The sequence below is a fragment of the Propithecus coquereli genome, unplaced genomic scaffold, assembly GCF_000956105.1.
Source record: "Propithecus coquereli isolate 6110/MARCELLA unplaced genomic scaffold, Pcoq_1.0 Scaffold46, whole genome shotgun sequence".
Classification (NCBI taxonomy): Eukaryota; Metazoa; Chordata; class Mammalia; order Primates; family Indriidae; genus Propithecus; species Propithecus coquereli.
Genome location: NW_012150396.1, coordinates 5,709,002 through 5,735,849, shown reverse-complemented (window position 1 = coordinate 5,735,849; position 26,848 = coordinate 5,709,002). Strand labels below are relative to the sequence as shown.

The 26,848-nt window shown below is 41.6% G+C and overlaps 1 protein-coding gene across 1 annotated transcript in view; it reads right to left on the bottom strand.

Annotated features, from left to right (window-relative positions):
- PAPSS1 (3'-phosphoadenosine 5'-phosphosulfate synthase 1) overlaps nt 1–26,848 on the bottom strand; it is an 83,090-nt gene that overhangs the window by 9,361 nt on the left and 46,881 nt on the right. The window contains exons 7-11 of the mRNA XM_012655127.1: nt 25,247–25,358; nt 22,905–23,110; nt 21,661–21,796; nt 9,693–9,961; nt 5,448–5,677 (exon numbers count right to left, since the gene is read on the bottom strand). Of these exons, the coding sequence (XP_012510581.1) occupies nt 5,448–5,677; nt 9,693–9,961; nt 21,661–21,796; nt 22,905–23,110; nt 25,247–25,358 (953 nt within the window). The remainder of the gene's footprint in view (nt 1–5,447; nt 5,678–9,692; nt 9,962–21,660; nt 21,797–22,904; nt 23,111–25,246; nt 25,359–26,848) is intronic.

Sequence of the window (26,848 nt, the reverse complement as noted above, 5' to 3'; positions counted from 1 at the left end):
TTTATGCTAACTTAAATATATTGACTTCAATACAAGATCCAGTATACATAAAATATAATACATAATTTGATTTTCAAAAATATACATAGTAATATTATCCCTAATTATGATTCAAAGACAATAGATTTTAAATTAGCTCTCATCTATTAATGGCCATGAAGTAATTCCCTACAACAAAATATGTGCAAAATCTACAAATACAGGATGAGACTCATTGGTAAATTCATGTAGTTACAGACAGATTTCTAAGTTTTCAGAAGAAACATCAAAATTAATTTAAAAAAAAACCCAAAAGCTTTTTATGAATTAATAGAAAAGACAATTCCCCAGTACCCTAACAGAAATACTTGTGTGTTGCAAAGACTCTGTAGCAAGAAAGGGAAAGAAAGAATTCACACAAGAAATACTTCAATGGTCAACATGACAAGACTTGAATGTGCAGAGTGAGGTCGAAGGATACAGGACTTTAAGGTTCTATATAATGGGAAGAAAAAGTAACTAAAGAAATTTAGGATTTGGAGATATTTGGTAAAGGTAAAGTGAGTTTTGGACATTCTCAGTAATATGAAGACATCTGAACAGAAATGTCCACTGGTGTGGTAGACAGAACTCTAACACCGCCCCAGTGACCTCTGCTCCCTGGTGTTACTGCCATGGGATGTTGCTGCATAGCAAAAGGTACTTTGCAGATGCAATTACATTTACTAATCAGTTGACTTTAAAATAGGAAAATTATCTGGGTAGATAAGCCAATCACTGGAGCCCTTTAAAAGTAAAGAATGTTCGCAGCTGGTAGCAGAAGGGAAGTCAGAGAGAGTGATTCAGCCTGAGGGAGGTTCTACTGCTGACACGGAGGGGGCCCCAAGGAAGGACCTAAAGTAGCCTACAGGCGCAGAGAGCAATCCTCAGCCAACAGCCAGTAAGAAGACAGGGACCTCAGTCGTACAACTGCAAGGAACTGAATTCTGCTAACAAGGATCAACTGGAAAGTAGACTCTTTCTAGAGCCTTCAGACCAGAGCCCAGCTGGCCAGAGAACCCTGTCAAGCCCACCCAGTTTTCTGACCTAAAGAACCCAGTGTGAGTAATACGCAGGTGTTGTTTTAAGCCACTCAGTTTGTGGTGATTCGTTACACAGTAACAGAAAACTAATACAGTTAGCAGCTGGGAAACACTGAAGTACAGGTTTAAGAGTCACCCGCACAGAAACCAGAATAGATGAGCTCTGCCATAGAAAATATATAAAAGAAGGGAAACTTCTGAAAAGGCCTTTAAGGATGCCACGACTAGAGTGTTTTTAAAAATGGCAGTAATAGTACACGACTTAAGGTATACTCTAGCATTAAAGGATAAAAGCAATAGTCTATTGAAAATGTAGAAATAACCAGAGAACAAACATTCACTTCCCATCCCTTCGTTTACCAACTTCCACAACGCACTCTCACTCATGTGTACTGTCTCTTTTTTGAGTTTGCTCCTTCAGTAATCTGAATAATTCTGCATTTATCTACTCAAATACAAAGATTTACTTCATAAAGGAGGAAAAAAATACAAATAAGGTAATTGAATTACCTCTAAAAGTTTGTTTGTAATATCTGAAAGAATGAGCTTTAACCTTGTGGTCCTAAAACTAAATTTCCTTGAGTCCCCATTACAGCTAACATGAACCTCCTTAACTTCTTAAATATAAACAGATGATTTTTATCATAATTCCTATCAATAATATCTTCCCTGAAACATTCACGAAGTTTGTTTTTTTTTTCCCATAAGCCTTGTCTTACACTGGTATTTAATCAAATCAAAAGCTACAAAATCATTAATTACATAAAAACTGGCATTGAGTAATGTCCATGAATCAAAAAGAAAGACAACCTCATATGTGCATAATTAATAACGGTATTTTGTCACTACATCAAAGACTGTTGCCTTTCCACAAAATTTTAATCATTTTCCAACATATTCCCATCAACTTAATTATATTTGAATACAAAATTAGAAAACTAAGGCAGTTTTAAGGCTTCCCAAGTTATAACTTATTAAGATTTGGTAACCCAAAAAAATTCCAAGGAAATGAGCCACTCATGCAACTAATATAGAATTCATCTTTGGAAAATCTTATGAGAACTGATGTAATTATTTAGCTTTTGAATGATTAAAAGAGAGACTTAAAGCAATACTACACAGATTTAACAAAACATCAAAGTTATCAAGGGCTATCAGCACATCAGTCAACTACATACATATGGGTTTTAGGGCCCTGTGTGTGATTAAACCAGCTGATCATACAAAGAGACCATAGCAATGAAACACCAGCACAAGAAGTGTAAAAAAAGAAAAAAAAAAAAGAAAAAAAACTCAAATCTTTTTAATTTGGTTTTGTTTTCTTAACTAGTCAAAATGGAAACTCACCTAAGTTTTAATATTTAGCCACTAGCAAAATGATTTTATTTCTCTCTCCTTGCTCTCTCTCCCTTGCCATTATGCAGGTGATCTGATGCAGTTAATCGTAACTCTCAGAACAAGATTTGCTCATAATCTCTTGTACGCAAACTAAACAAATAATTCACACGCTAGGTGAGAAGCAAAAGGTTGCTGGGCCTAGCATTCCATCTGACACTGTGTGTCTTACAGATGATTTGTAGGAAGGCACTGCTACCCTCCTTTGGGGGTTTTAGGGTGGGGCGCTTTTTAAAGAATTACAGAGGCCTCTCCCCAGACTAAATAAATTAGAATCTTTCATGGTGACTTACATAATTTTTTTTTTTTTTTTTTTGAGACAGAGTCTCACTTTTTTGCTAGAGTGTCGTGGCGTCAGCCTAGCTCACAGCAACCTCAAACTCCTGGGCTCAAGCAATCCTTCTGCCTCAGCCTCCCGAGTAGCTGGGACTACAGGCATGTGCCACCATGCCCAGCTCATTTTTTCTATATATTTTTAGTTGTCCAATTAATTTCTTTCTATTTTTAGTAAAGACGGGGTCTCGCTCTTGCTCAGGCTGGTTTTGAACTCCTGAGCTCAAACAATCCACCCGCCTCGGCCTCCCAGAGGACTTACATAATTTTAACCACAAAAGAGCATAACTGTACCTGAAACTTTTTTTACTTTCCTTAATAATCAATTTAAAGGTTTCAATCACCTTTTGTGATAAACCAGTTCAAAGTTTACTACAGATGCTTTTGTTTTGCTTAAAATTCTGTTTTTTTAAAGCTTCTAAGGAATCCCATTGGTAGAAAAATTCTATTTACAACTTTCAGCATGCCACTGTTACAGATGCATTTTTTAGACAGTGAAATCACAGTGTGCACATATATACACATACACATATATCTATATATATGTATATATTTTTAATTTTTTAAGGCAAAAAACCCCCATATGATTTAGAACTATTTCTAAATTTTGGCAAACCAGATTTTGTACACGGGTAAAAATGTTTTAGTTTGTTACAGATTCTTCTCCTGGTGTGGTTTAGAAGTATACTGATCTGGGCCACATTTCAGATCTTCGGAAAATGTAGACTAGAAAGGCTCCTGTCTTGAATTCCACACCTGGGCCATAAGAACACTTAGGAGTCCTTTTACACTTGCCTGCATTTCTGTTCATTCACTCTCATAAGACTTTCCTACATTTTAGCTACAGTTCATAACTCAGAAAAATCTGCTATCACCTAGAAGTGTTCATTGTCTCCAGAATTACTTATGCCATTAAATGAGAAACCAACAAGTCTCCCGATCTCCACTGGTAATAACAGTATTTCTTTATCCAGTGAATTTATCATTTATCCCAAAGAAATCAAATGACAACAAACTTTGTGTCCCTTTTAGAAACAACAGAATGTTGTTTTAATTTTTAACAGGTTTCTTTTTCTTTCCTGTCCCCACCGTTAGAAAAGGAACCACAGCAAACGAGGACACAAGGTCAGGGTTGGCATTATTCTTAAATACAGAGCCAACTGTAAAATGCCATGGGAAAAAGGGTGAGAACTTTCAGATTGAAGGTTACTAGGCCATAGTCAGTTTGCAATTGGTACCTGTCAGGAGAGCTGCCACTGGTAAAACAGAAATAAAAAAATAATTATCTGTTTTATTTGCTGAATGTGAATTATAATTTGTACTAAAAAAGCAGGTACTAAACGTTTACTAAATAAATGTCAATCGACAAAACAACTCATATGTACAAGCACCTACTAAGGTATGGAAATAACTAGGTGCCGTAGGTCGTGGAAGCAGCTACAGATTTTGAGCTTGTCCACTGCCATTATTCCAGAGAGGAGGAAACAAGGGCAGAAAAGACTCAGGACTCTGGAGTCACACAGCAAGGATGGGGCCAGAACCAGTAACTTCAGATTCTGCAGCTTCACAAGACCACTTTAAACTTAGAAAATCTACTACTGATAGGCATTATCGATACACAGAAATAAATATAATTTTACTAGTCAAAAGGAGATAAATATATGCTCTATACTACCAATAATTTGTGCTAAAAACTTGTTTTTTGCTCCTCCTAGGATCTTTGAGGAAAGAAGTTGTGCTGTTAGTGATTAAGAGCACAGACTCTGCAGCCAGACTGCTTGGGTTCAACAGTTGGGCTAGTTCTGTGACCGTGTACAAGTTATTTGAATGCCTTTCTATGCCTCAGGTTACTCTTCTATACAATGGGGATAACAGCACCTACCTTACAGATTGTCATGAGAAATACAAGTTGAGCATCCCTAATCCAAAAATCCAAAATCTGAAACTTTTTGAGCAGCAAACCTAATGCCACAAATAGAAAATTTCTCACCTGACACCTATGCTTTCTAATGGTACAATGTACACAAATTTTATTTCACACAAATTATTAAAAATACTGTATAAAATTGACTTCAGGCTATATGTACAAGGAGTATATGAAATAAATGAATTTCAAGTTTAGATTTGGGTCCCATCCCCAAAATATTTCATTATATATATACAAATATCCCAAAATCTGAAATATCTCTGATCCCAAGCATTTCAGATAAGGAGTATTCAACCTGTAAATAATTTAATACCTGTAAACAATCAGGCCAGTACCTGTCATACAGTTATCGCACATATATCACCTAAACTCTCTCTTCATACACAGATGACCCAGGCTAACGAGAGTTAGCATCACTGAGTCCTTGGACTACTTTTTATGCTCAGTAAGCTCCAACAGATATGGCAGACAGAGAAATGTCAATACTTCTATTTCTTAAAGACTTCAAAATTCCTGAAACCATGAACGATGAAACTAGATTCAATTTCTTTTGTACTTCTAACTTCTAGAATATTGAGAATTTAGTTTTTTCCTCAGTTTGCCCTTCTCTGAAATGGGTGCAACAAAGCCTGTCATTAGCACAGTTGTACACATGAGACAATACACTAAAGCCCTGGGACTCGCTAAGGCCACAGCGTTTTACAGATTTGTGTAGAGAATGGAAAACTTACTGTTCAGAGTCATAGTAGTCCATACGCTTCTTTTTCTTGTTGTAAGCTGCAACTCGAAAGGGAACTATTTCCAGGGTGATTAGACCGGGGGCCATTGTCAGCACTTTGGCGCCATGAGTTGGCTCATAAAGATCCTTCCCTGTTTCTGGATGAGGCATGCCAGCCGGGTCTCGCCCAACAATGTAAAAATTGGCTCCTGCAACCATCCGTGCTCTGCAATGCCACTGGACCTACAATTAAAGTTTTCGTTTTAGATAACTGTTTTTTATGACCAAGTACTTAAAAGTAGTAAATGGATAATAAATGCATATGCTTTTTATATAATCATTATCTATTGGTAGGAAATCTCAACAAATTTAAATGTATCATCTTGGGAAACCAGAAACAAAATTAGACCAAAAAAAAAAGAACCCCCAAAACCCCTAAAACAGCATAAACATGGATATATATGTGTCTATGTGTACAGTTTTACACAACTACTAGGTGTCACTTACACAGTTCGAAATCTAAGCTATGAGGTGAGAAGTCAGGACAGTGGTTGACCCTTGGAGGGAAGCAACTGCACCAACTGAAAGGAACTTCTGGGCTGACGGAAATGTTCTGTTTCTCGATCCGGCATCTGGGGGCTGGTGATCAGGGTGTGCTCACTGTAAAGTTCACTGAGCTCTATGTACACTTACGACTTACGAACTTTTCTCCATGATACTTTAACAGGTTAAAAAAGTCTACTGGACGAAAATGACACGTTATATGCGTACTCACATAAACTGGTACTGATAAAGTCATGAAACTAAGTGACTACCACCTGGTACTAGGTAACAACAAGAAAAGGGGTTGGTTGTAAGTAAACAGCCATGCTGCATCCAAAACTAGCTTTGAGGCCCTATATTTTCACATTAAGACCTATTGTTTAAAATCAAAAATTAGTTAGTCTAACACCTAGAAATAGTGAAACTTTTGAGCTTACACTAGATGAGACCATCTCTAATTCAACCCTCTCATTAAAATCTGAAGAAAGCGAAGCCCTCAAAGGTTGAGTGACTTGGCCAATAAAGTTTAGGACAAACGCAGGCCCAGAAATTTGATCTTAGCTCCCTTTCGGAGTAAAGCTCCATTGTTAGGGATTTACATAACTATCATTGTTCTATATGAAAATAAGGTATAAATGATGACTGCTACACATGAACAACCAAAACATCTTTTATTGTTTTGTTTTCATTTTATCTCCCTTAACAGTTTCTCTTACACCAGACACTTACATGTTTATCAACATAGTTTAGAAAGTGCAAGAGTAAGAGGACAACTCCATACCTCCTACTTGCATTGCCTGCCTGGAGGGGTTTCAACTTTTTAAGTTATTTCTGCTGGTATTTACCTCCATATTTGTAAACAGTATTTACCTGCATATTTGCAAACAGTGTGCTTATTCTGCTTTGTCTTGACAGTTTATAACACAGGCATTATTTCCACACCATTTAGATTTCCTACCATAAAATACGATGCTTGGCTCTTACTCCACTTTCCTTATTTCCCACCCCATTTACCCAGTAGATAGAGTGATGTCAACAAGTTTGCTGAAATAAATATTCATCTGCAAAATAGGGATTATAGTGACATTTACCTCATAGAATTTTTAGGAAAATTAATAAGTGAAACATGTAAGGACTTGGAATAGTACCTGGGGCACAGTAAGTACACAATAAATGTTAGCCCTTCTTATCTTTATTACTTTATTCCTCTCCTCACACTGTTTATTTTTCCTAGAGTTAAGAGTTGCTTTTTCTGCACTCGCTGGTGTTCCATGTACCTGTGTTTCATAGACTGTCCTTCTTCATGAGCACATAGTTTAATACAATCCCCATCTTCCCCTGCAGCGTGGCCACACGCTGAGCGCTGGTCAAAGGACTGACAACCAAAGGAGTGACATGCAGCACTTCCAAATGCTGTCCAATAAAAGTCCCCCTCCTTGACCACCCCTCACACTATCCTAGCTCTCTTTCCCCGCCTGCCAGTGGAATAGAAAGGACCCCAAGTTTTACAACTACTTCTTTTTCTATAACAGCACTGCTACTGCTTGCATTGAGCTGCAATCGTTCTGTATGAAGAAGATGGCAAAATATGATGCTAACAGATGTTTGTTCCCTACATAAGGCTGCCTTTTCCTCCACCCACCATCAGATTTAGCCCTTCATGAAAATTCTGGTCATTCCTTTCTGCCCCTACACAGCAGACACACACAAAACCTCTGCTAGTTCAGACCCAGAATTTTTATAAAGGGGCAGTCAAAATCTTATCATCAATTAATCACTTTGCAGCTTCACTTAAATGGAAAATCTTTTCAGCCTCATGCAAATTAGAAGCTGCTTACACTGAGTGAAATTAAAGGGCAGCCAGGTGCAGTGGCTCACACCTGTAGTCCCAGCTACTCGGGAGGCTGTGGCAGGAGGATCGCTTGAGCCCAGGAGTCCCAGGCTGCAGTGAGCTATGATCTCCCCACAATCCAATCTGGCCTAGGCCCCATCTCTAAAGAAAAACATTTTTAAAATTAAAAAATTAAAAAGATAGTCTACGTTCTCTGAACTTAAGTGAACTTCCTTTGTTCATGAAATATTCATGTCTATAATTCAAGTACCAAAAGGTTGATAAACTGGGAATGTATGGCTTAATTTTAATATGTATGGAAGCTCAGATTATTTAATCCTATTCCTTTTGCCTTTTTAAAACAAAAAAGGAAACTAAAGCCTACAAAAATTAAGTACCACTATGAGTCACAGAACATACTGGTAAATGGCCAATTCTAATTTCAAGTCTTGTAAAATTACCAGAAAACTGCCTTTCTGACCACTTCTAAAGGCTATATGAGTAAATTAAATGTAAACAGATCAACCATGGAGTTGATATTCTCCTGCAGGTGACCGGAATAATTTTAATGAATGCTTTTCCTATGAGAAGACTTTTTATTTATTTATTTATTTATTTTTTTTTTGAGAGAGAGTCTCACTGTGTTGCCCCGGCTAGAGTGCCGTGGCGTCATCCTAGCTCACAGCAACCTCAAACTCCTGGGCTCAAGCGATCCTCCTGCCTCAGCCTCCTGAGTAGCTGGGACTACAGGCATGCGCCACCATGCCTGGCTAATTTTTTCTATATATTTTTAGTTGTCTAATTAATTTCTTTCTATTTTTAGTAGAGATGGGGTCTCGCTCTTGCTCAGGCTGGTCTCGAACTCCTGAGCTCAAACAATCCGCCCGCCTCGGCCTCCCAGAAAGCTAGGATTACAGGCGTGAGCCACCGTGCCCGGCCCGACTTTTTAAATTTAACAGGTATGAATAAATAAAATACACATACCTCTTCCAAGAATGCCTGTTGTGAGTCAACTTATAACCTACTGAAAAGTTAATATGCTTTAAACAAGAGAATGTAAATCAGCCTTCAGAGATGGTGTATCTGGTTAAGAATACAGACTTTAGAGTCAGGACATCCTAGATTTGAATCCTAGCTTCGCTCCTTACTGACTGTCTTTAAGCAAGTTCCTTATACAAGTATTTTCTGAAAGCCTACTCTGCCTTGAAGCTAGAACCTAATTAAGTCCTCTTCTTTATATATGGCTATAAAGAGATCTTGAACAGCCCTTCTGACTATGAAGTAGAATTCCAGGACCCCATGGCCCAGCCAGTATCAAGAAGCAATTTCACTTCCTGACTCTTCATGCTGCAGTCCTTCACAGAAGAACAGATGAAGAATGTCCCCTGGATGTTTTGTTTTTTAAAGGCACCATGCTTTTCTTCTCACTGAAATCCCTTTAGCCTTTCCAAAACTCAGAAGCAGCAAACATCAGACCAAATCTGTCCCTTGGGGAGAATGACCTAGGACTTAGTTAAAGGACAAGATCAGTGGTGTTGGAGCTGTACCTGTAACACAGCCAGTCGTTAGAAGAGGAGCTTGTGGCACACCTTCCCAACCCCACCCAGCCCTGTCTGCGGGGAGCATCCCCTCTTTCACAACCGGGACCAAGACCCACAATAAGAGCAAGAGAAACTTCTCCCCGTCTCTCAAGAAGGCTGCCCCTCTGGGGGGTTACCTCCAGGGAATATCCCAGAGCAGGAGAGCACTCCAGGTAGGCTGAATGTTTGGAATCGACCTCCACACCAGAGAAAAATCAATAGGTCTGCTGGAGACTCTAGCTGTGTTACCGAGAGTGGCTTTAACACTGCTGCAGTGAAAACCTGAATCCAGAGAGCCGTCTACCTCAGTGGGCCCAGCATACATCATGGGGGATGGGAAGATGGCCACCACTGTTGTCTCGGGATTCAGGATGCCTTCCTCCAGCACTGCCGCGTGCTGCTTCATCCGCCACATCAAAGGAACATCGTCATCCTTCGTCCAGCCGCCGAGAGGGTGGAGGAGGAGGACTGGGCGCCGGTAGCCCCTCTCCAGAAGTTGCTTATGGGTATCCTGCATTAACAGAGCATGCCCGTTGTGCACGGGGTTGCGTAACTGAAATGCAAAGACAGCATCTGAAAAGAGAATTTCCAGAGTTAAGAATAATACATCTCTAACAGATTACCTTCCAAAGGATAGGTAATTTTTCTTGAAGCTTGATACTTAGGATTAAGCAAACATATGCATGCTGGGGGCAACATGACCTATACTTCTACTATACAATATTAAGTTAATCTCACATTCCTGAGGGTATGTCATGGATTTATAACAATTACTTTCTACATTCATGGGAAACGAGAATAATCATTAGATTTTCTGGTCCTAACGCCCCAGTTCAGCTGCTTGCAAAAACTATAAATTCTTGGTCTGTGCCTCAATTACCCACCAGATCAATCCCTCTATAGGACCTAAGATACCGCTTTATTAAAGAGAGACAAAAAGGTAGAGGTATTTACAGTTCCAAGAATGTACTTACTATCCAAATATACTCATTTACACTGATCACTTTGCTTGACTAGAACCTGACTGTTTTGTGATCCAAGCCTGGATTTTGGATCACAGTTTAGCAACAACGATATCCCTTACAAGGGCCACTGCTGTCACTCAAACAATGGAAACTACTAAACTAATTAAGTGGGTTAACTCTCCATCTCCTGCTCACAACCCTGGCTTCCCTGCCACGTGGAGCTTCCTACCAGGTGACCTTTCTTAGAAGGCACGGTTCTCTGTGGTGCAGTTTCCCAGAACAGAGCGACAATCCGGTTAGGGGAGCTCTGTACGTCATCCCCTCGCAACACCTGGCACGTCATCCTGCCACGTTGGTCCAAGCTTGACTCAGAGGGAGGAACAGCCTCCATGCTCTAATAAGTTTTAAGCCAAATAGTACATCTTCTCCTTTCTATTCTCAGTTCTGACCCTGTTCTATCACCAAGACAGAAGGCAGAGGAGGAAGCGTGTGGCACGCTGCTTCACCAGGAACTTTTGTTCTGCCACGTCCTGTAACAGCCAAGGTACGGCTTTATCATTATTCTTGGAAGTTCTCAAGTTACCTTTTATACATGAACAGGGCTGGTTTCCACACAGGAAATAGCTGATGTGACACAGGTACAAAGAACAAGAAGGTCTTTTTTTTTTTTTATTTCTTTTTATTTAATTTTTATTTCAGCATATTACAAATGTTTAGGTTACATATATTGCCTTTGCCCCACCCGAGTCAGAGTTTCAAGCGTGTCCATCCCCCAGACGGTGCACACCACACCCATTAGGTGTGTATATATCCACCCCCTCTTCACCCTCCCACCTGCCCGACACCAATGAATGTTATTACTATATGTGCACTTAAGTGTTAATCGGTTAATACCAATTTGATGGTGAGTACGTATGGTTCTTATTTTTCCATTCTTGTGATATTTCACTTAGTAGAATGGGCTCCAGCTCTATCCAGGATAATACAAGAGGTACTAGATCATCATCGTTTTTGTGGCTGAGTAGAACTCCATGGTATACATATACCACATTTTATTAATCCACTCATGTATTGATGGACACTTGGGTTGTTTCCACATCTTTGCAATTGTGAATTGTGCTGCTATAAATATTTGAGTGCAGATGTATTTTTTATAGAATGTATTTTTGCCTTTGGGTAGATGCCCAGTAGTGGGATTGCTGGATCAAATGGTAGTTCTACTTGTAGCTCTTTGAGGTATCTCCATATTGCTTTCCACAGAGGTTGCACTAGTCTGCAGTCCCACCAGCAGTGTATGAGCGTTTCTATCTCTCCGCATCCACGCCCACATTTATAGTTTTGGGACTTTTTGATAAAGGCCATTCTCACTGTGAGCATGTAAAATTATCCTGCTTTGAAATGGGAGGAGGGGAACAGACCTGAACATTTTTCTATCCTTCTGAATTCACTTCAAGTTCAGTTTTGCATATGGACATAAAAGATTCCAAAACCTTTCTTCTGACCATTAAGTAGAACTCTAGAGCTCCCCTCTCCCCAAGATCAAGAAGCAATTTTACTTCCTGACTATATCATACTAGTCTTTCAAAAGAGAACACATAAAGAATGTCTCGTCAACACAGGAGTATCAATATTCTTTCATAAGAGTATTAATATTACTTAATTTGGGGATTACTGCCTGAACTTAATTGGCCATTCTGATTCTGGCCTAAATCTCCATCACTGGGTTTAGTTCTCTCATCTCTCATCCCTTCGCTGTATACCACCCATTATTTATAAACAGCGTGAGCCACAGTGTAACCAAGGCTAAGCGTTAAGGACTTCTGCTCCTGGGCCGATGTGAATCGCTGCTCTGGGAGGGGAAGATGTCTGGCCCAGCCAAGTCTGCAGCACCTGGGCCAAGGAGAAAGACTGGTTCTTGGGGCCAACAGGGAGAGGGCCGAGAAGACAGCCTGTGAAACTGGGAGACTGCTTACACACAGGGAGGTGGCACAAATATGTCAATATATTGAGGATAGTGGGAGCCAGGGGTCTCACTGGAGAAGGCAGGCATCAAATAGTGAAAGGAGAAAGGCTAGAATAGACTAGAATTAAAAATATCAGTATGACCTCATGGTTTTCAGCTATATCAACAGACGAAAGAATATATACAAATGTGTATAAGCGTGAGTATACGTGTGTGTGGATGCACATATATGTATGCACATCTCTTCTTCATTTTGTCCACTGAAAGCTCCTACCAGCAAGGACTACCCAGTGGCACTAAGCAAAACTAAAGCCCAAATATCGCATTCTAAATACCATTCCCCATTTAAATGAACCAGGGCTCCTTGGCAAACGGCTGCTTTTAGGGCTAGAGCAAGGAAAATAAAACCTAAGTTGGAACACCTTTTTGTGCTGTTAAGAAACAAAGCGCACAAAGAATGACGAGGACACACCAAAAGGACACGACAACCAGCTTGGCAGGGCCCCAACAGCCAAACCCAGGACAAGGTAAACATCAAAGCATAATGAATAGTGACAGTACTGGATTGTAACTGACTAAGACAGGAATCTGTGAGCCCATAATAAAATAAATAAACGAACAAACCAATGGGGAGTGGCAGAAACTGTACCTTATGACAGAGGGTCAATAAATGTAGAAGGAACAATGGAATGAGAAAACCGCCACCCGGCAGTATTGCAGAATGCCAAAACCAGCAGGTGAAAGTTCAAGGACAAGGACATAGTTCAGAGTCTCAAAGTCTCTCCCCCAAATACTTAGTAAGTACAAAGTAATTTGTGAAGTTTACAGTAGAAAAACCTGGCAAACATAAATTAAACAAGTGATAAAAGTTTATTTTAAAAATGAAATTAACTCGATCTATAATAGGACAAACAAAAACTGTGAGCTGCCCACTACGACGCACAGAGAGCACAGCGTGGGCCCGTCCTATTCCTGACAAAAACCGCGAACCTGAATCTAATCTAAGGCAACAGCAGATAAACCCAAACTGAAAACCACCACAGTAAATGACATGTACTCTAAAAAATGTCAAGGTCGTAAAAGACAAAATAAAGGTTAAGTGGCTGCTCCAGATTGAAGGAGACTGAAGACACATGACCTAGATCCCGAACCAAAAAGGACGGATCGTAAAGAGAGACTCTGTTGTCATTTGTTGGTGCTGTAATAAAGGACACTGTTGGGACAATGGCGTGATTTGAATGGCATCTATGGGTTAGGTCGTTACACCAGTGTTATTTTCCTGAGTCTGACGAACAGTGTGGTCAGGTAGAAGACTGTGCTTGCTTTTACGAAACGCGGAAACGTTAAGGGATAACGAGGCTTAATGTCTGCAGCTTCCTCTCAGAGAGAGAACAGAGAGCAAAGAAAGCGTAATGCTAATGTTTGTGGCATCTGGGTGAAGAATATACAAGAGCTTGTGGTACTATTCTTATAATTTGTTTGTAAATGTAAAATTAATTTACAATAAAGAGTTAAAAAAGTAAAAAACTAAGATAGGAGACATAACAAATTACAATGTATGGATCTTATTTAGATCCTGATTCAAACAAACAAAGTGTAAAAAGAAAGAAAAGAAACTATTAAATTACTAGAAATCTGAACACTGACTGGATATTTGAAAATGTTAAGAAACTGCCATTACTGTTTAGGTGCAACAGTGATACTGTAGTTGGGCTTTTTCAAGTTCTTACCTTTAATACTGGAGGGGAGGGAGAAAGGTGGGGTGGGTCGGGGTACAGGTGAAACAGAGGTAGTCAGGAGTCAACTGTTGAAGCTGGCTAGAGGTACACACGGACTCATCATATTATTATCTCTAATTATAAGTAGTATATGTTTGAAATATCCATAATAACAAGTTTTAAAAGAGAAGATATATAGAGTATCAGAAGAAGCACTGCTTTGGAATAGGATATTTAAGGGTTAAAATCATAGGTCTACCAGTTGTGGCCATGGCCTTCCAGGACTAAATTTCACTTTCTATATTTTTGAAATGGGGATGATAGTAAAGTTACTGCCATGAAGATAAAATAATATCAGTGTCTAGCATGGTGAGATACACACTGTAGTTAATAAATCTAAGTACCTTTGAAAAGGACCCTTGGGTAATTACATCTCAGGTACATGACGACCACATTCCTAGACTTCAATCAGGCCAAATATGATTTTGTAAAATCACCATTTAGCAAGAGTATTTATATGACAGGATGCACAAAAGAAAGCATAAAAAATACCTGACTCAAATGCACATATTTCAGAGACAGTAATGATCTATCTAGGCTTTCTTTCCAGAAAGAATTAATCTGGCTCCACAATGGACGCTTTGATAAAGTTGAATGACTTATTAAAACTTCACAGTAGCAACATATAAAGGATTTTATTGCCAAAATTTCTTTCAGATAGAATTATTTCCTTTTAACAGTTCCACTCAGAAATCCAGTGGCCATTTGATCTGTCTGCCCTTTTATTTTCCAGCAGAACCAAGTCTTTCATAAACTTCTAATCTTCTCAATCCCTTGTAACTATTTACCAATGACTTACACATGGCTTTAACTTTCTGTTGTTCCAGGCTGTATTTTCATCCCTAACATCTGGTTTTTCTACCAGAGAACTTATGGGAATGAGAAAATGTAAGAGGAGTACCTGATCCACTGGAAGCTCATTCTCAGGATATTGTCACAGCTAGCAATACCCAACATGCATCACTATTGAACTTTCCTCCATCAAGGATGGAAAAAGAACCATGCGCCTGGGCCCACTGATATTTAAAGCAACTTTCATTGACATCTCACATTCTTATCCCCATTTGTGGAAGGACAGTGATTGTCACACCGTAATCAGTAAAAAACATTTGCCTTTTCACTTACAATTCGCATGGTTTAGTTTAAGACTGCTTTACCTAAGACTGTGACTTCTATTATGTTTGAAAATGAGACATGATCTAAAAGATGACTGAAAGTTAATTTTAACACTTATAATTTCCACTTCTTCCTGGCCCTCTAACCCCTGTTCCTGGGAAAGAACCAGGAGATCTACAACCCTGACTTGTGGAAAGTACACTGTGAAGCTGCTGACACCACACATGAAAGAAAACTTTTTCTTTAAAGAGCCAGAGTGAATATTTTAAGCTTTGCAGGCTATGTGATCTCTGTTGCAACTCCTCAACCCGACCATTATCGTGCAAAATCCACCACAGACCGTCCATAAACCAGTGAGTGTGGTTGTTTTCCAATAAAACTTTATTTACAAAAACTGTCAGTGGGCCAGATTTGGCCTTCAGGCTGTAGTTTGCTGACCTCTAAAAAAAAAAAAACGTGGTAGGTAGAAGTAAAAAGAGCATCCCAACCAAGCAGACTGGCGTGAGGAAGTGTGGAGGCGGGAAAGCAGAGGTGCGTCTGAGGAACACAGAGTCTTCCATTTGTCAAAGAAGGAGGGTCCGTGCAGTTAGATACATAACCTGGCAAAAGGTTCTTATGTCGAATTTTCAATGCCCAGTTAGGAAGGACACCGGTGCCAAACAGAGGTTGTGAGTGAAAAAGTGAAATAATCAGTAATGTTTTACAGGAAATTAGTAGAACAGAACTGTGCAGGATTGATGCAGGGGAGAGGAGAGGGCAGAGAGACAACAGATCAGAAGACTGTTGTTGAAGAACATGTTCCCACATTTCCAAATAAAACTCCAACCAACTCTTCCATTTTCTGCGCTTAACTTACTGTTCCTCCCCCAGGACACCCGCCAGTCTCACCTGACAGACCACAGTCTACTCACTGTGACATCGGTGAAGGTAAGTGCCAGCCTTCCCCCCACCCTCTCCCCATCCTGCTCCCATGGGCCTGGGGACACCGGGCTGGGCTCTGTCAGTGACTCACAAATCCGTGTCTTCTCACCAGAACCCTCCGCTAAGCTCCGACTGTCTCCCCAGCTGCCTCGCAGTGCTCCACGCAGCGCATATGGAAGCACCATCGGCCACCCTGGCGTCTTAGCTTCCTTCCTGGCCCTTGTCCTTCGCCTGCGACGAATCACTTCCGCTCCCTGCGTTTCCTCTGCAGCTCATCGCCTTCGTTACCAGCACACTCAGCCCTCGTCATCTCTCCACAAGCTCCGTCTGCAAACTGGTCTCCCCCCATGCAGCTTCCGCCCGGCTGCCAGAGCAGGCAGGGGCAGGGGACAGACCAGCGAGGGACAAGACGAAAACTCGGTTTCAGACATGCTGTCCCTGAGGTAACAGTGAAACTATGGTGCGCTGGACACGATGAGATTCCATTACCCCGTATCACCATCCTGTGCAGAACGAAGTGACAGCAGAAAGAATGGCGCTTTATCTCCACGCCTATAAACGAGACTGCTGGACTGGATTCATTCACTCAAGCCACTCCTTCCTGCGCCATCGCGTGCTAAGTAGAACAGTCACCTGCCAAATCCAACGGGTACTTTCCCGTTTGCAGTGGTCCTGACCTCTCCACTGCCTCTGGCAAAAATACACCCCACTGCCTTCAGGCCTGCTTACCATGGCAACAACTTTTTTTTATGTCATCTGCCTCTTTAACCCATTTCTTTCTAAGTAAACACCATGAAACACTGAAGAAAATTTGAGGGGAAAATCACCCACAAATGCACTATGCTAATCTAAATGGTCTTTGGTTTTTTGCGTAGTCTCCTAGTTTTTCTCTTTGTGTATACGTTTTTACAGTTGTAATCAAACTTATATTTTTACGTTCTGCTTGGGCATTTTGGTCTAACCACTTATTTCTGGCATCTTGTGGTCCCCTTGGAGCAAAAGGTCTCACTGCCAGGCCCTGTGACGGTCTCTACAGACTCACTCAGGACGCGGCCCCCCGCGCCTGGATGCCATCACTGCACACACACAGACGGCTTCTCTCGCCACATCTCTAAGTCCTTCCAGTTCATTGTTAGAGAGACATGTTACAAAAATGTCTCCATACAGGTTGCTCATTGCCTTCCCCTGCCCTCCATTCCTCCACCCTCGCTGTGACTGTCATGTCTCAGGCCAGGTTCGGATCCGGCCGCCAAAACCCACCCTGCCTCCCGCACCGCGTGTCCACGTGGAGGATGGCCCGGTTGTGCGGGCCCGTGCCTTTCCTCTGGACGTCCGCCTGGTCCAGGAGCCACGTGCTATGGAAATACGTGACGTCTGGTCCCTTCCTTCCAGCAGGTGCAGGAGGAAGAAGAAAGTGGAAAAGGGTCTTCTGAGCACGTGTTGGTGTGTGACGGGGGAAGGAAATGGCAGCTCTCAGCATTTCCTGGACACGGGAGGACGTGCCACGGCTGCCTCACCTCGCACGCGGCCACGAGGACTGCCGCGGCACGGTGCGAAGAGCCCAGCAGACCCTGCTGCTTCCCAGCCGCAGCCCAGGACGGCGGCAGTCCAGCGGGTGAGGGAGGGAGGTGATAAGCGCGAAGGTGCCCCCACATCCAGTCACCTTCCGCAGAGCCCCAGAACCCCGCGTTACTCCCAGCCCACAGCCAGAGCCCCCACACCCCAACGCTGAACTCGCAACTGCAACATCTTCCCCGACTCCGCTGCGAGACCGCCCTACACACAGCAGGAGCCGTGATCCTCCCTTCCCGGCCCAGCGACCCTGAGTGTCCGCCGCTGCCTCTGCCCCGGAGCGCCAGGAACAGCCATTCCTGATTCCACCGAATCAACACAGAAACTACGTAAGACAGCACCGACTTAGCCCTGGAGTTGCCAGGAAGAGGGTGTGTGTGTTTAATGTTTGTTTTTGTGGGAGTTTTTTTTTGAAAGGGCTCGAAAGTACAAAGGAGTTTGATCTCCCTCCCTCCCTCAGGACTGTCATAAATTACCAGCATTTCTTTTACTTAAACAGTTTATGAGAGGGGGAGAAGGAATGAGAGAGAGATAGGCCACCTGAGTCAATATAAACACATTAACTGGAATTTTTCACGAACTCCAAATACTCCACACACTCCAAAGTATGGCAGCAATGAACTGTTGTTTTCTGTTCTCAAGACTAAAAATGCTTTTGAATTAAAGCGAGAACTAACGGTACATAGAAAGCTTTTTGCCAGCTGGGCTCTGCGCTGTTTATTCGCCATCCCTCCCGCACTCTCTGCAGTCCTGGGGTGGGGTTGGGGGTTGGGAGGGCCCCTATGGCTCCCTCTAGAAGGGGCTGCTGTACTCCGGCCTCCAGGATGGAGACGTTGGCGGCAACCAGAGGATGGAGGGAGAAAGGTTTGGGGGAGCCCTGCCCCACTAGCGTCTGCCTCAGTGCTGTGTTTCTGGCTGCGCCAACACCCCCGCGACTGGCTTCTGCTCGGCAGCCCTCCCCTAGCCGCGGCTCCCTCCCGCCTTCAGGAACGCTGGTTCCCGCCCTGCCGCGTCAGGACTGGTGACACTACCCAACAGCTGGTGACACTATCCAGGGCTGCCAGGCCCTAGACACCTTAACGTTCCTTGTGGGTTCCCTCAACCTGACTGCCCGTCTTTACTCACTTTGTTAAGCTACGCTCAGGGTCTCACCTGCCTCCTGCCAGGACCTGCCACAGGCTCCCCGCACCCGACCTCAGACCACAGATCCCCAGCTCTCTGCCACTCGCCGTCAACCTCACAGACAAACCCTTCGCTTCTGCCTCAGCTTTCTCACGTATCACCCCCAACTCTGCCTTAAATATCCTCCCAACCCTTCCATTCATTCATTTAAAATACAGTTTATAATTCAACATCTCCACAAAGCTTTCTCGAATTGGATTTATTCGACACTACACCACCACCTACTAGTTTGAAAGCAATGTGTCAATGTTTTCCTCTTTGCAAGCAGCAGGACCCCAATATTCTGCGTAGAATAAACACTAACAGGCTCTTACTTGGCTTCAGTGAAATTCATTCTTCCTCTCCAGGATATTGGTCAATCGTCAGCAATGCAGAGAACCTGCCATCTGGAAGCGTATCACTTTGCAATCACTGATGTGGATACGAAAGACCTCTCAATCTTTCCAAGATACAGAATGGTCGAGCCACAGACAAATTGATTATATTAATGTTGTGCACGAGACAATGGCACACATGGGGTAAGCAAAGCACTCCTAAGTTGAGAGGAGGAGGAGGAAGAGGTAGAAAAGAAATCCTAAGTAAAGAAAAAACCCACAGATATTCCCTGCTTTCTCTCCCTTGAACATATCAGTAGATGTCGTGTTACTGGCTTCCTAAAAGAGTGACGGAGAACTACAAAGTAATCTCCTCGGTCTGTTGCTTATTTGCCTCAGTAGAAAATGGAAAAGTAAATAAAATAACACTCCACGAAATTGTTGTTTGATGTCAGGCTAATAACTGGCTCTCCTCTACTTTAAACAAAGTTGCAATCACTCGTTATGCAACAAATTCTCTCAATGACTTAAACCGTTTGGCTTGCAAAGAAGAGTGCAAAACAGATGTAATAGTCAAGTCCCTAATTATGAATGATAATTCCTTGATAAGACTCCCTTTCAACGGTGCCAACAATTTATTTACTAACATCAATTCCAGATATGAATTCAAATTTTGGCAAAAAATTAAATAACATGGTGTCAGCAAGTCCTCCCTTAAATATGTTTCTGTTCAGCAGAAAAAAAAGGGACATCTACATGTTATAAACTATCAGATGTTTCTGGCTGCAAATAACAGAAGATCCGACTAGAAATGTCTTAAATAATTTGGATATATATTATCTCTCTGAATAACAAATCTGGAGACAAATGACTCTAGGGTCAGGTCAGAAACTCAAAACAGTGTAAGGACACAATTAGTACATCCAGGATTCTCATGGACATAAATGGCTACAGGAAACTCCAAACACTGTAACCTCACATGACAGCATCCAAAGCAGGAAGAAAGATGATTTTTGGGGTCATAAGCCAGTTTCTTATCAGGAAGGAAGATCTTCTTCAGAAACCCCTCTCCTCATATCTCAATGGCCAGAACTGACTTACATGCTGACCCTTAAATCACACACTGGCAACAAGGAATGGGGTGCCATTATTATATCCATTCCTGTATGATCGGGCCCAAAAACGTGCTAGGATGAGGTGTTGTATAGACAAGCATCAAGTGTAGCACTCAGAAAAGTTCCTACATAAGTAATTTAAGCCAAATCATTTGCTTCAAATTCAGAGGAGTAGAGTAAATTGCAAAAAGGGGGAAGGGCCAATACACTCAAATGTCCTAAAGGGGCCGCGAAGGAACGAGGCTGAATGAGGTGGGCCAGGTGGGAGCCATGGGGCACTGAAGAAGGTGTAGCCCATCCGAGGCCTCCAGTTCTTAACATGGTTTAACTTCCTATCACTTCGAATTTCAGCAAACTAGGGCAGGGCTTAGGAATAAACACCTTCTTTCTGTAACCTTCACACAAACATAGACAGACTAACTTTGGCCCACACGACTGAAGTTATGACACCTTAATCTCTTACTATGCATCAGATACTGTTTAAAGAGCCTTACGCCTCTTATCTCATTTCTCTTTTTAAAACAAAATCCTACACACTAGGTACCATCAGTGTCCTCATCAATTATCCGTGAGCCTTAGAGAGAGCAGCAGTTCCCCACAAACGCGTAACTGCTAGGTGGTGAGGCGGGGGACAGTCTGCACGCAGCACTCTGAATGACGACCGGGCGACGGAGTTCACAGAAGCTAAACACAGCTGACGAAACGGCTGCTCTTTCCCAGATGTTCGGCAGTCACCCCGGAACGGGGGTTTCTGGTTCAAATACGGCTTGGTGGCCACGTATTTCCCAAAAAGACAACCACAACCACCTGATTTCTACACAGAAACTATGAAAGAGAGCAGCACCAGTACTTAGGGCTTAAGCATCTCTGCCATGGACAGAAATTAACTGGGAGCATGACTGCAGGATACTGCAAATTGTTCAGATCTTAGGAAAGCCTTCCAGAATCTATAGCCAGTGCTACGCCCTGACGTGGCACCTTCCATTGCAAGCGCGGGGAGAGAGAGCGTGGGTGCGCCCATATAAGCACGTCACTTACCCACCTCTGTGAAAAGACCTCACAGCAGGAAGTCCGACACAGTCCTGTCCTGGAGCACTTTCTTATATACAATACGGTACTACGAAGAACAGCATCTGCAGCCTATTCTCACTGCTCCATTTCATCCTAATCCTAAAATGATCTGAAATCATTAACTTACTCTTAAACAACTTTCTGTTATTGTTTAATGTTTTTCTCTTCTACACCGTAAGCTTCCACTGTATATATTTATGGAACCTCAGCACTTGGCACTTCTAGAACTTTCTCTCCAAGCAGTCTCACATTAGATAATTAGGTCCGTGTCTTACCAGCATTCATATCTTTAAACTTCTGCTTTAGCTCAGTAGGAGTGAGACGGTACTGATCAAGACCATCATTCCAATAAATTCGGTCCAGGACTTGAAGATCTCCTCCAATCAGCCAGTCTCCTTGTTCCATAACCATCTAATTGGAAGAAAAAGAAAAAAAAAATTTTAAACAGAAACCAAGATCAAAATAAGTAAAAAACATTTCACTTATCCAAACCACCATTGTTGTAAACTACTCTTACCTTAAAGTCAATGGTAAATCCATTTGATTTATCAACTAAATTGGGATTAGGGATGACACAGAACTGGAATACACTTCGTAATTTCTCAAAATGCTTATGAAACAACTATTATTTTTCCACATGCATGGCAAACAAAATTAATGTGAATAACAATTATGACTTTTTAAGTGACAAAAACATTCTTTTCATCGTTGCTGTGTGTTGGTTAACAGAATAATTTGTAACCCTGGGTCACCCCACCCTCTGTGTTCTCAATCCTAATCTTTCAAAGAATTAACGATCTCTGAGTTAGACACAAATGTTCCAATCACATCACCTCTACATCACCTCTAATTTCTTACACCTTCACGCATCTTCTTTCCCTGCATCTGAAAGGAGGAGACACTACCCTCTCGAGCCTGTCCATTTTCACCAAGCGGCTCAAGCCTCACTTTTCCCCACGCCGCTCTGTCTTAGGTGCCAATAACGCACCCAGTCTCCTTTAAAGCTCAAAGTCTACTTTAACGCACCTAACGACTGACAGAAATTTGACTCTGATAACATTCCACATACAATACATAAAATAAATCAGGTGCTTTGGGGAGACTAATTGTATTTCACTGCTTTTATACCAGAAACACAATGTTAAATTAAAAGCCCAGGCTAGATGAAACCACCCTGGCGGGGGCTCCCTTCACACCCCAATCTTACATCCTCCTTGTGCGTACGTGATTAAGCGCACCACCAGACTGTAAACCTCAAGAGCATAAACACTGTGCCAGTCCTGTGTACGCCCCTGCATTCCCAGCACTAGCGCCTAGCTCAGTGTCTGGGAGCCTGGTATAAAGTAGGTATTTAAAATACACCTGTTGACCAAAATGACATATGCTCATCACACCAAGATGCAGTCTCAACTCTGCAAAACATTAACAATTCCAGTGGAACAGTCGATACACAGGTAATGCCCACAGCACAAACGTTACTGGAAAGTCAACGTAAAACGCAGCAGGGCTTATTCATGACCTTGATGTAGGGGTGGCTCTTGCACGTGGTTCCCCACTGTCTGGCACAGCGCTCCTCTTTCCTGTGCTCATAGAACTCTGGATTGCGAAGAATAGCCACACGCCGGCCCTCATACACCAGAGCAAACGCCGTGCAGCCATCCAGCCGCTCCTTTTCTTCGCGAGTAGCCGTCAGGACTATAGGCACCGACAAGTTAATGACACCTCCTGCAAGCACAAAGGACACAGAGCACCCGGCTTGGATTACTCAACAGGCCTTACTTACATCCACCTTTCACGGCAAGGGACACTTTTCAAATGATAAAAGGTTCATGGGTCTAGTAACAGTGTTCACTTGGTACTTGGCACAGAAAATTGAGAGAGAGAACAAACTGCAAGGTCAGGGAGAATAAGCAACCACCTCAGAAATTAAAAAAAAAAAAAAACTAGCAAAAATGAAGACAACCAACAATGTGTATAGTAATATTTCTCAGAACAATTCATCAAACTGTCTTTGGGTAGAAATTTTTGGTATAAAATTACAAAAATAAAAGAAATTGCTTAATAAGGAAGAATCAACCAATTAAGCTAAATATCACCAAAAATATATTGTGCCCTTTTAATATATAAATGAGACAAAGAACTAGGTTTCAGGACCTTTTCAGGAAAAATTTAAAACCTTGTTGATAACAAGATGATATAAATAACTGCATTTTAAGTGGCAAGATGATTAAGTATACTTGAGTATACCTGGTACACTTCGGTAACCTTGAGATAAGATGACAAAAAAACCCAAAAAGTTTTCGTGTTTATTTGTTTTTTTAATACAGCCAGAATCAACCCGATACTAGCTGTTACTGGCCAAGACACAAAGGCAGTGATCAGTGGCTCCATTTATACCAAATGTGTTGTCAGTGACCCCAAAGGCATGGTCTCAGTTCCCAACCTCTCGAGCTGTAAAAGTTTTTTTTCCCAGTCATCATGTATGGGTTAGAAAAATAAAATTCTTATTTGAATTTATTCCCATACCGAAGAAACCATGCGTTTCTGGGAATTATGACATGCCTTCTTTAGACAAAAGATGGCAGTAAGATCAATGACGATTGCTTGGCTGCTTTAACAATTACCACCACTAGGTACAGTTTAAAATGCAAAATTAAGAGGTGGATCTGCACCAAGCCCAAGACTGAATCATCACTAAGGAGGTAGTCCACAAAGACTTTCCCTTAGCTCCAAGGAAGAAAATCAAGATGCAATATTTATCCTCATATTCTTGTGATAAAGTTTCTCAAGAAAAATAATCAGGAATTACGTTTGCCAGTATCTTCTTCACTCGCCAGTTAACACACTGACTGCCACACTAGAAAGAAAAAATTCTCCTTGGGGCCACAGTGTTTCATTACAAAAATAGAATAAAAACTTCAAAAACAAAACAATCCTTTCTAATTTAATGAAAAATGTGTTATTTTTTATTGTTTTTTGTGCATGAGTTATATGCAATTAAATTGTCAATATTAATTGTAGTAATAAGAACATCAACATGATTTTCATGAACCAACTGCAGGGTTTTGCCCAGGGGGCCACCTGCCACCCATCAGGTAACACGCATGCTCCAGCACAGCAGTGTGAGTTGCCCATGCACCACGCAGCTCCCAGGGTGAAGAGACGTGTGCATTGCACATGCTTCACCAGGCCCTGGGCTCAAAACTGGCATGAGTTAAATACAACTCACATGGCAGTTAATATGTTAGAAGGAGTCATTACACAAAAGAAATTGTAGCAATTTCACGGGATTCTGTGACATTTTAAAACATTTTCTTTAATATAGTAAATTAATCTTACCAATAATATATAATACAAAGTCAAAGGTAGCTGGATTGTAATGATAATATACAGGACATCCATTTCTTTGGCAATTTTTTTTTTACTATTTTAAAAGAATAGGAAGAGAATCATGCTCTTAGCCACCTATTTCAGAATTCCTTAACTTGGACTCCATGATTCCCCATTAGACGGCTCAAGCATGGGCTTCAGCGTAGCAAAATGCAGAACGTACGTGGACTGTACGGAGAAAAGCATGCCACGGTGCCGGGTGGATATGGCATAAGAAAACTGTACACGCTTCTACAATCCGTTTTCAGTCCTAATCCCCAGGTTTTCCCTCTCCCTCTACAATAGATCACAATCAGGAAAAGGAAACATGGAAATAAAATCTCATGGTTCACTTAAAGTGTCCAGTACTGATATAATATAATGCTACCCCTATTAAGACGTTACCATTACTTTTCATAAACAGTGACAAATCCCTGCAACCATGTCATTTCTCTTCCACGTCCAAGATATTTTGAATGTAAACCGTCTTACCATCCAGAAGACAATCGAAATGAAGGCACTGCAAGTACTCCCGCTCTCTCATGAAGCCATTCAGTGGGGTCGCCCAACCTTCTGCCAAAACCTGCACCCACTGCATAGCCACCTAGCAAATCAGAAAGCGAGGCCAAAATTCCATTTCATGTATTTATGAACAAAAGCAGTAATCGCCTTTAGGAGTTTAATTTTGAAAGCAATAGAAACAAACATTTTAAGGATGATTATAGATCATATAAGTCAAACAAAGAATGGGGTACTAGGAAAATATGTATTTCTCCTAATAAATTTAAGTGACATTGGGCCTCCAAGTATTTCTAATAAGGACAGCCTTTCCTAAACCAGTGGTTCTCAAACTTTAATGTGTATCAGACACCCCTAGAAGGCTTCGTTAAAATGAAGACTGCTTCACCCCCAGGGTTTCTGGTTCAGTTTGCTATGGGGCCCAAGAAGTTTATTTCTAACGTGTTCCCAGAAAATCCTAACAGTGATAGCCTGGAAACTACACATTAATAACCACTGTCCTAAAGCAAAAGAAACTTTAAATAAAAATATTTACCTAAAAAAGTCCCTTGCCCCTGACAAGAGTACTCTGCATTTTACAAAAACTATTATTTTTTGAGCTTTGAGGTTTCTAGCACTTCCCATCAGAACACTAAAGAATTGACAGACTATGTAGGTATCATTAACGTACGCTGAATACACTCAATTTTTAATTGGATACACAGCAGTGGTTCTCAAATGAGAAAAAGGAAGCACGTGGCCAAGTGGTGTGCAGGAGAATGATGCAGCTCGCTATTTATTCCCAAGGCACGTCTGCCAATGTGTTCCACTGCACAATCCAATAACATAAGGTTCTCCTGCTTCAATTCACAAAAAAAAAAAAAAAACTGTATTCATAGAGAACTTTTTTTCACTTCAAAGTTTTCCTCTTATTAATGTTTGTAAAACCTTTACAGTGGCTACTATTTGTCTCTATTGGAACCCAATTCTAGATGGTATCTGTTAGGGATTGAATGTCTGTGTCCCCCCAGAATTCCTATGCTGAAGCCCTGACCCCCAATGAGACAGTATCTGGACACAGGGCCCGTGAGGAGGTACGAAGAATGCTAGTGCGCCTTCCAGGTGCTCTGCCAAGGGAACGAATTTGAGATCCACTGTACGGAAGAAAAGGTGACATTTACAAAAAAAGCTACTGTCTTTCAGGGTTCTAGAGTCGGACTGGTGAGGATTCATATTCATTCATTCTCACTTGTTTTGTCTTCCTCTCTGTGTATTCATTCCATGCAAAGTCTGCCGGTGACAAACTGTCCCTCTGCAAGTTGCTGTTCCTCTGCAAGAGCTCGCTGCTTGAGCTGCTCTGCTCGCCAACTCTCGCTCTGTGCCACCCCCAGCATGCCCTGGAGTCAGGTCAGACACCCAGTCGTCACACGCGAAGCACATCAGGACAGATTCCAGTAACTACCTGAGGGTTGTTCTCCAAGCCCAGTTTTGTTTTCCTTTCTCCTTAGTTTCAGATTTGGCACTTGCCTGGCTGTTTTGGATCCTTACTATACTAAAAGAATGGATGGGAAATCTAACTTCTAGTCCAAATGCTTA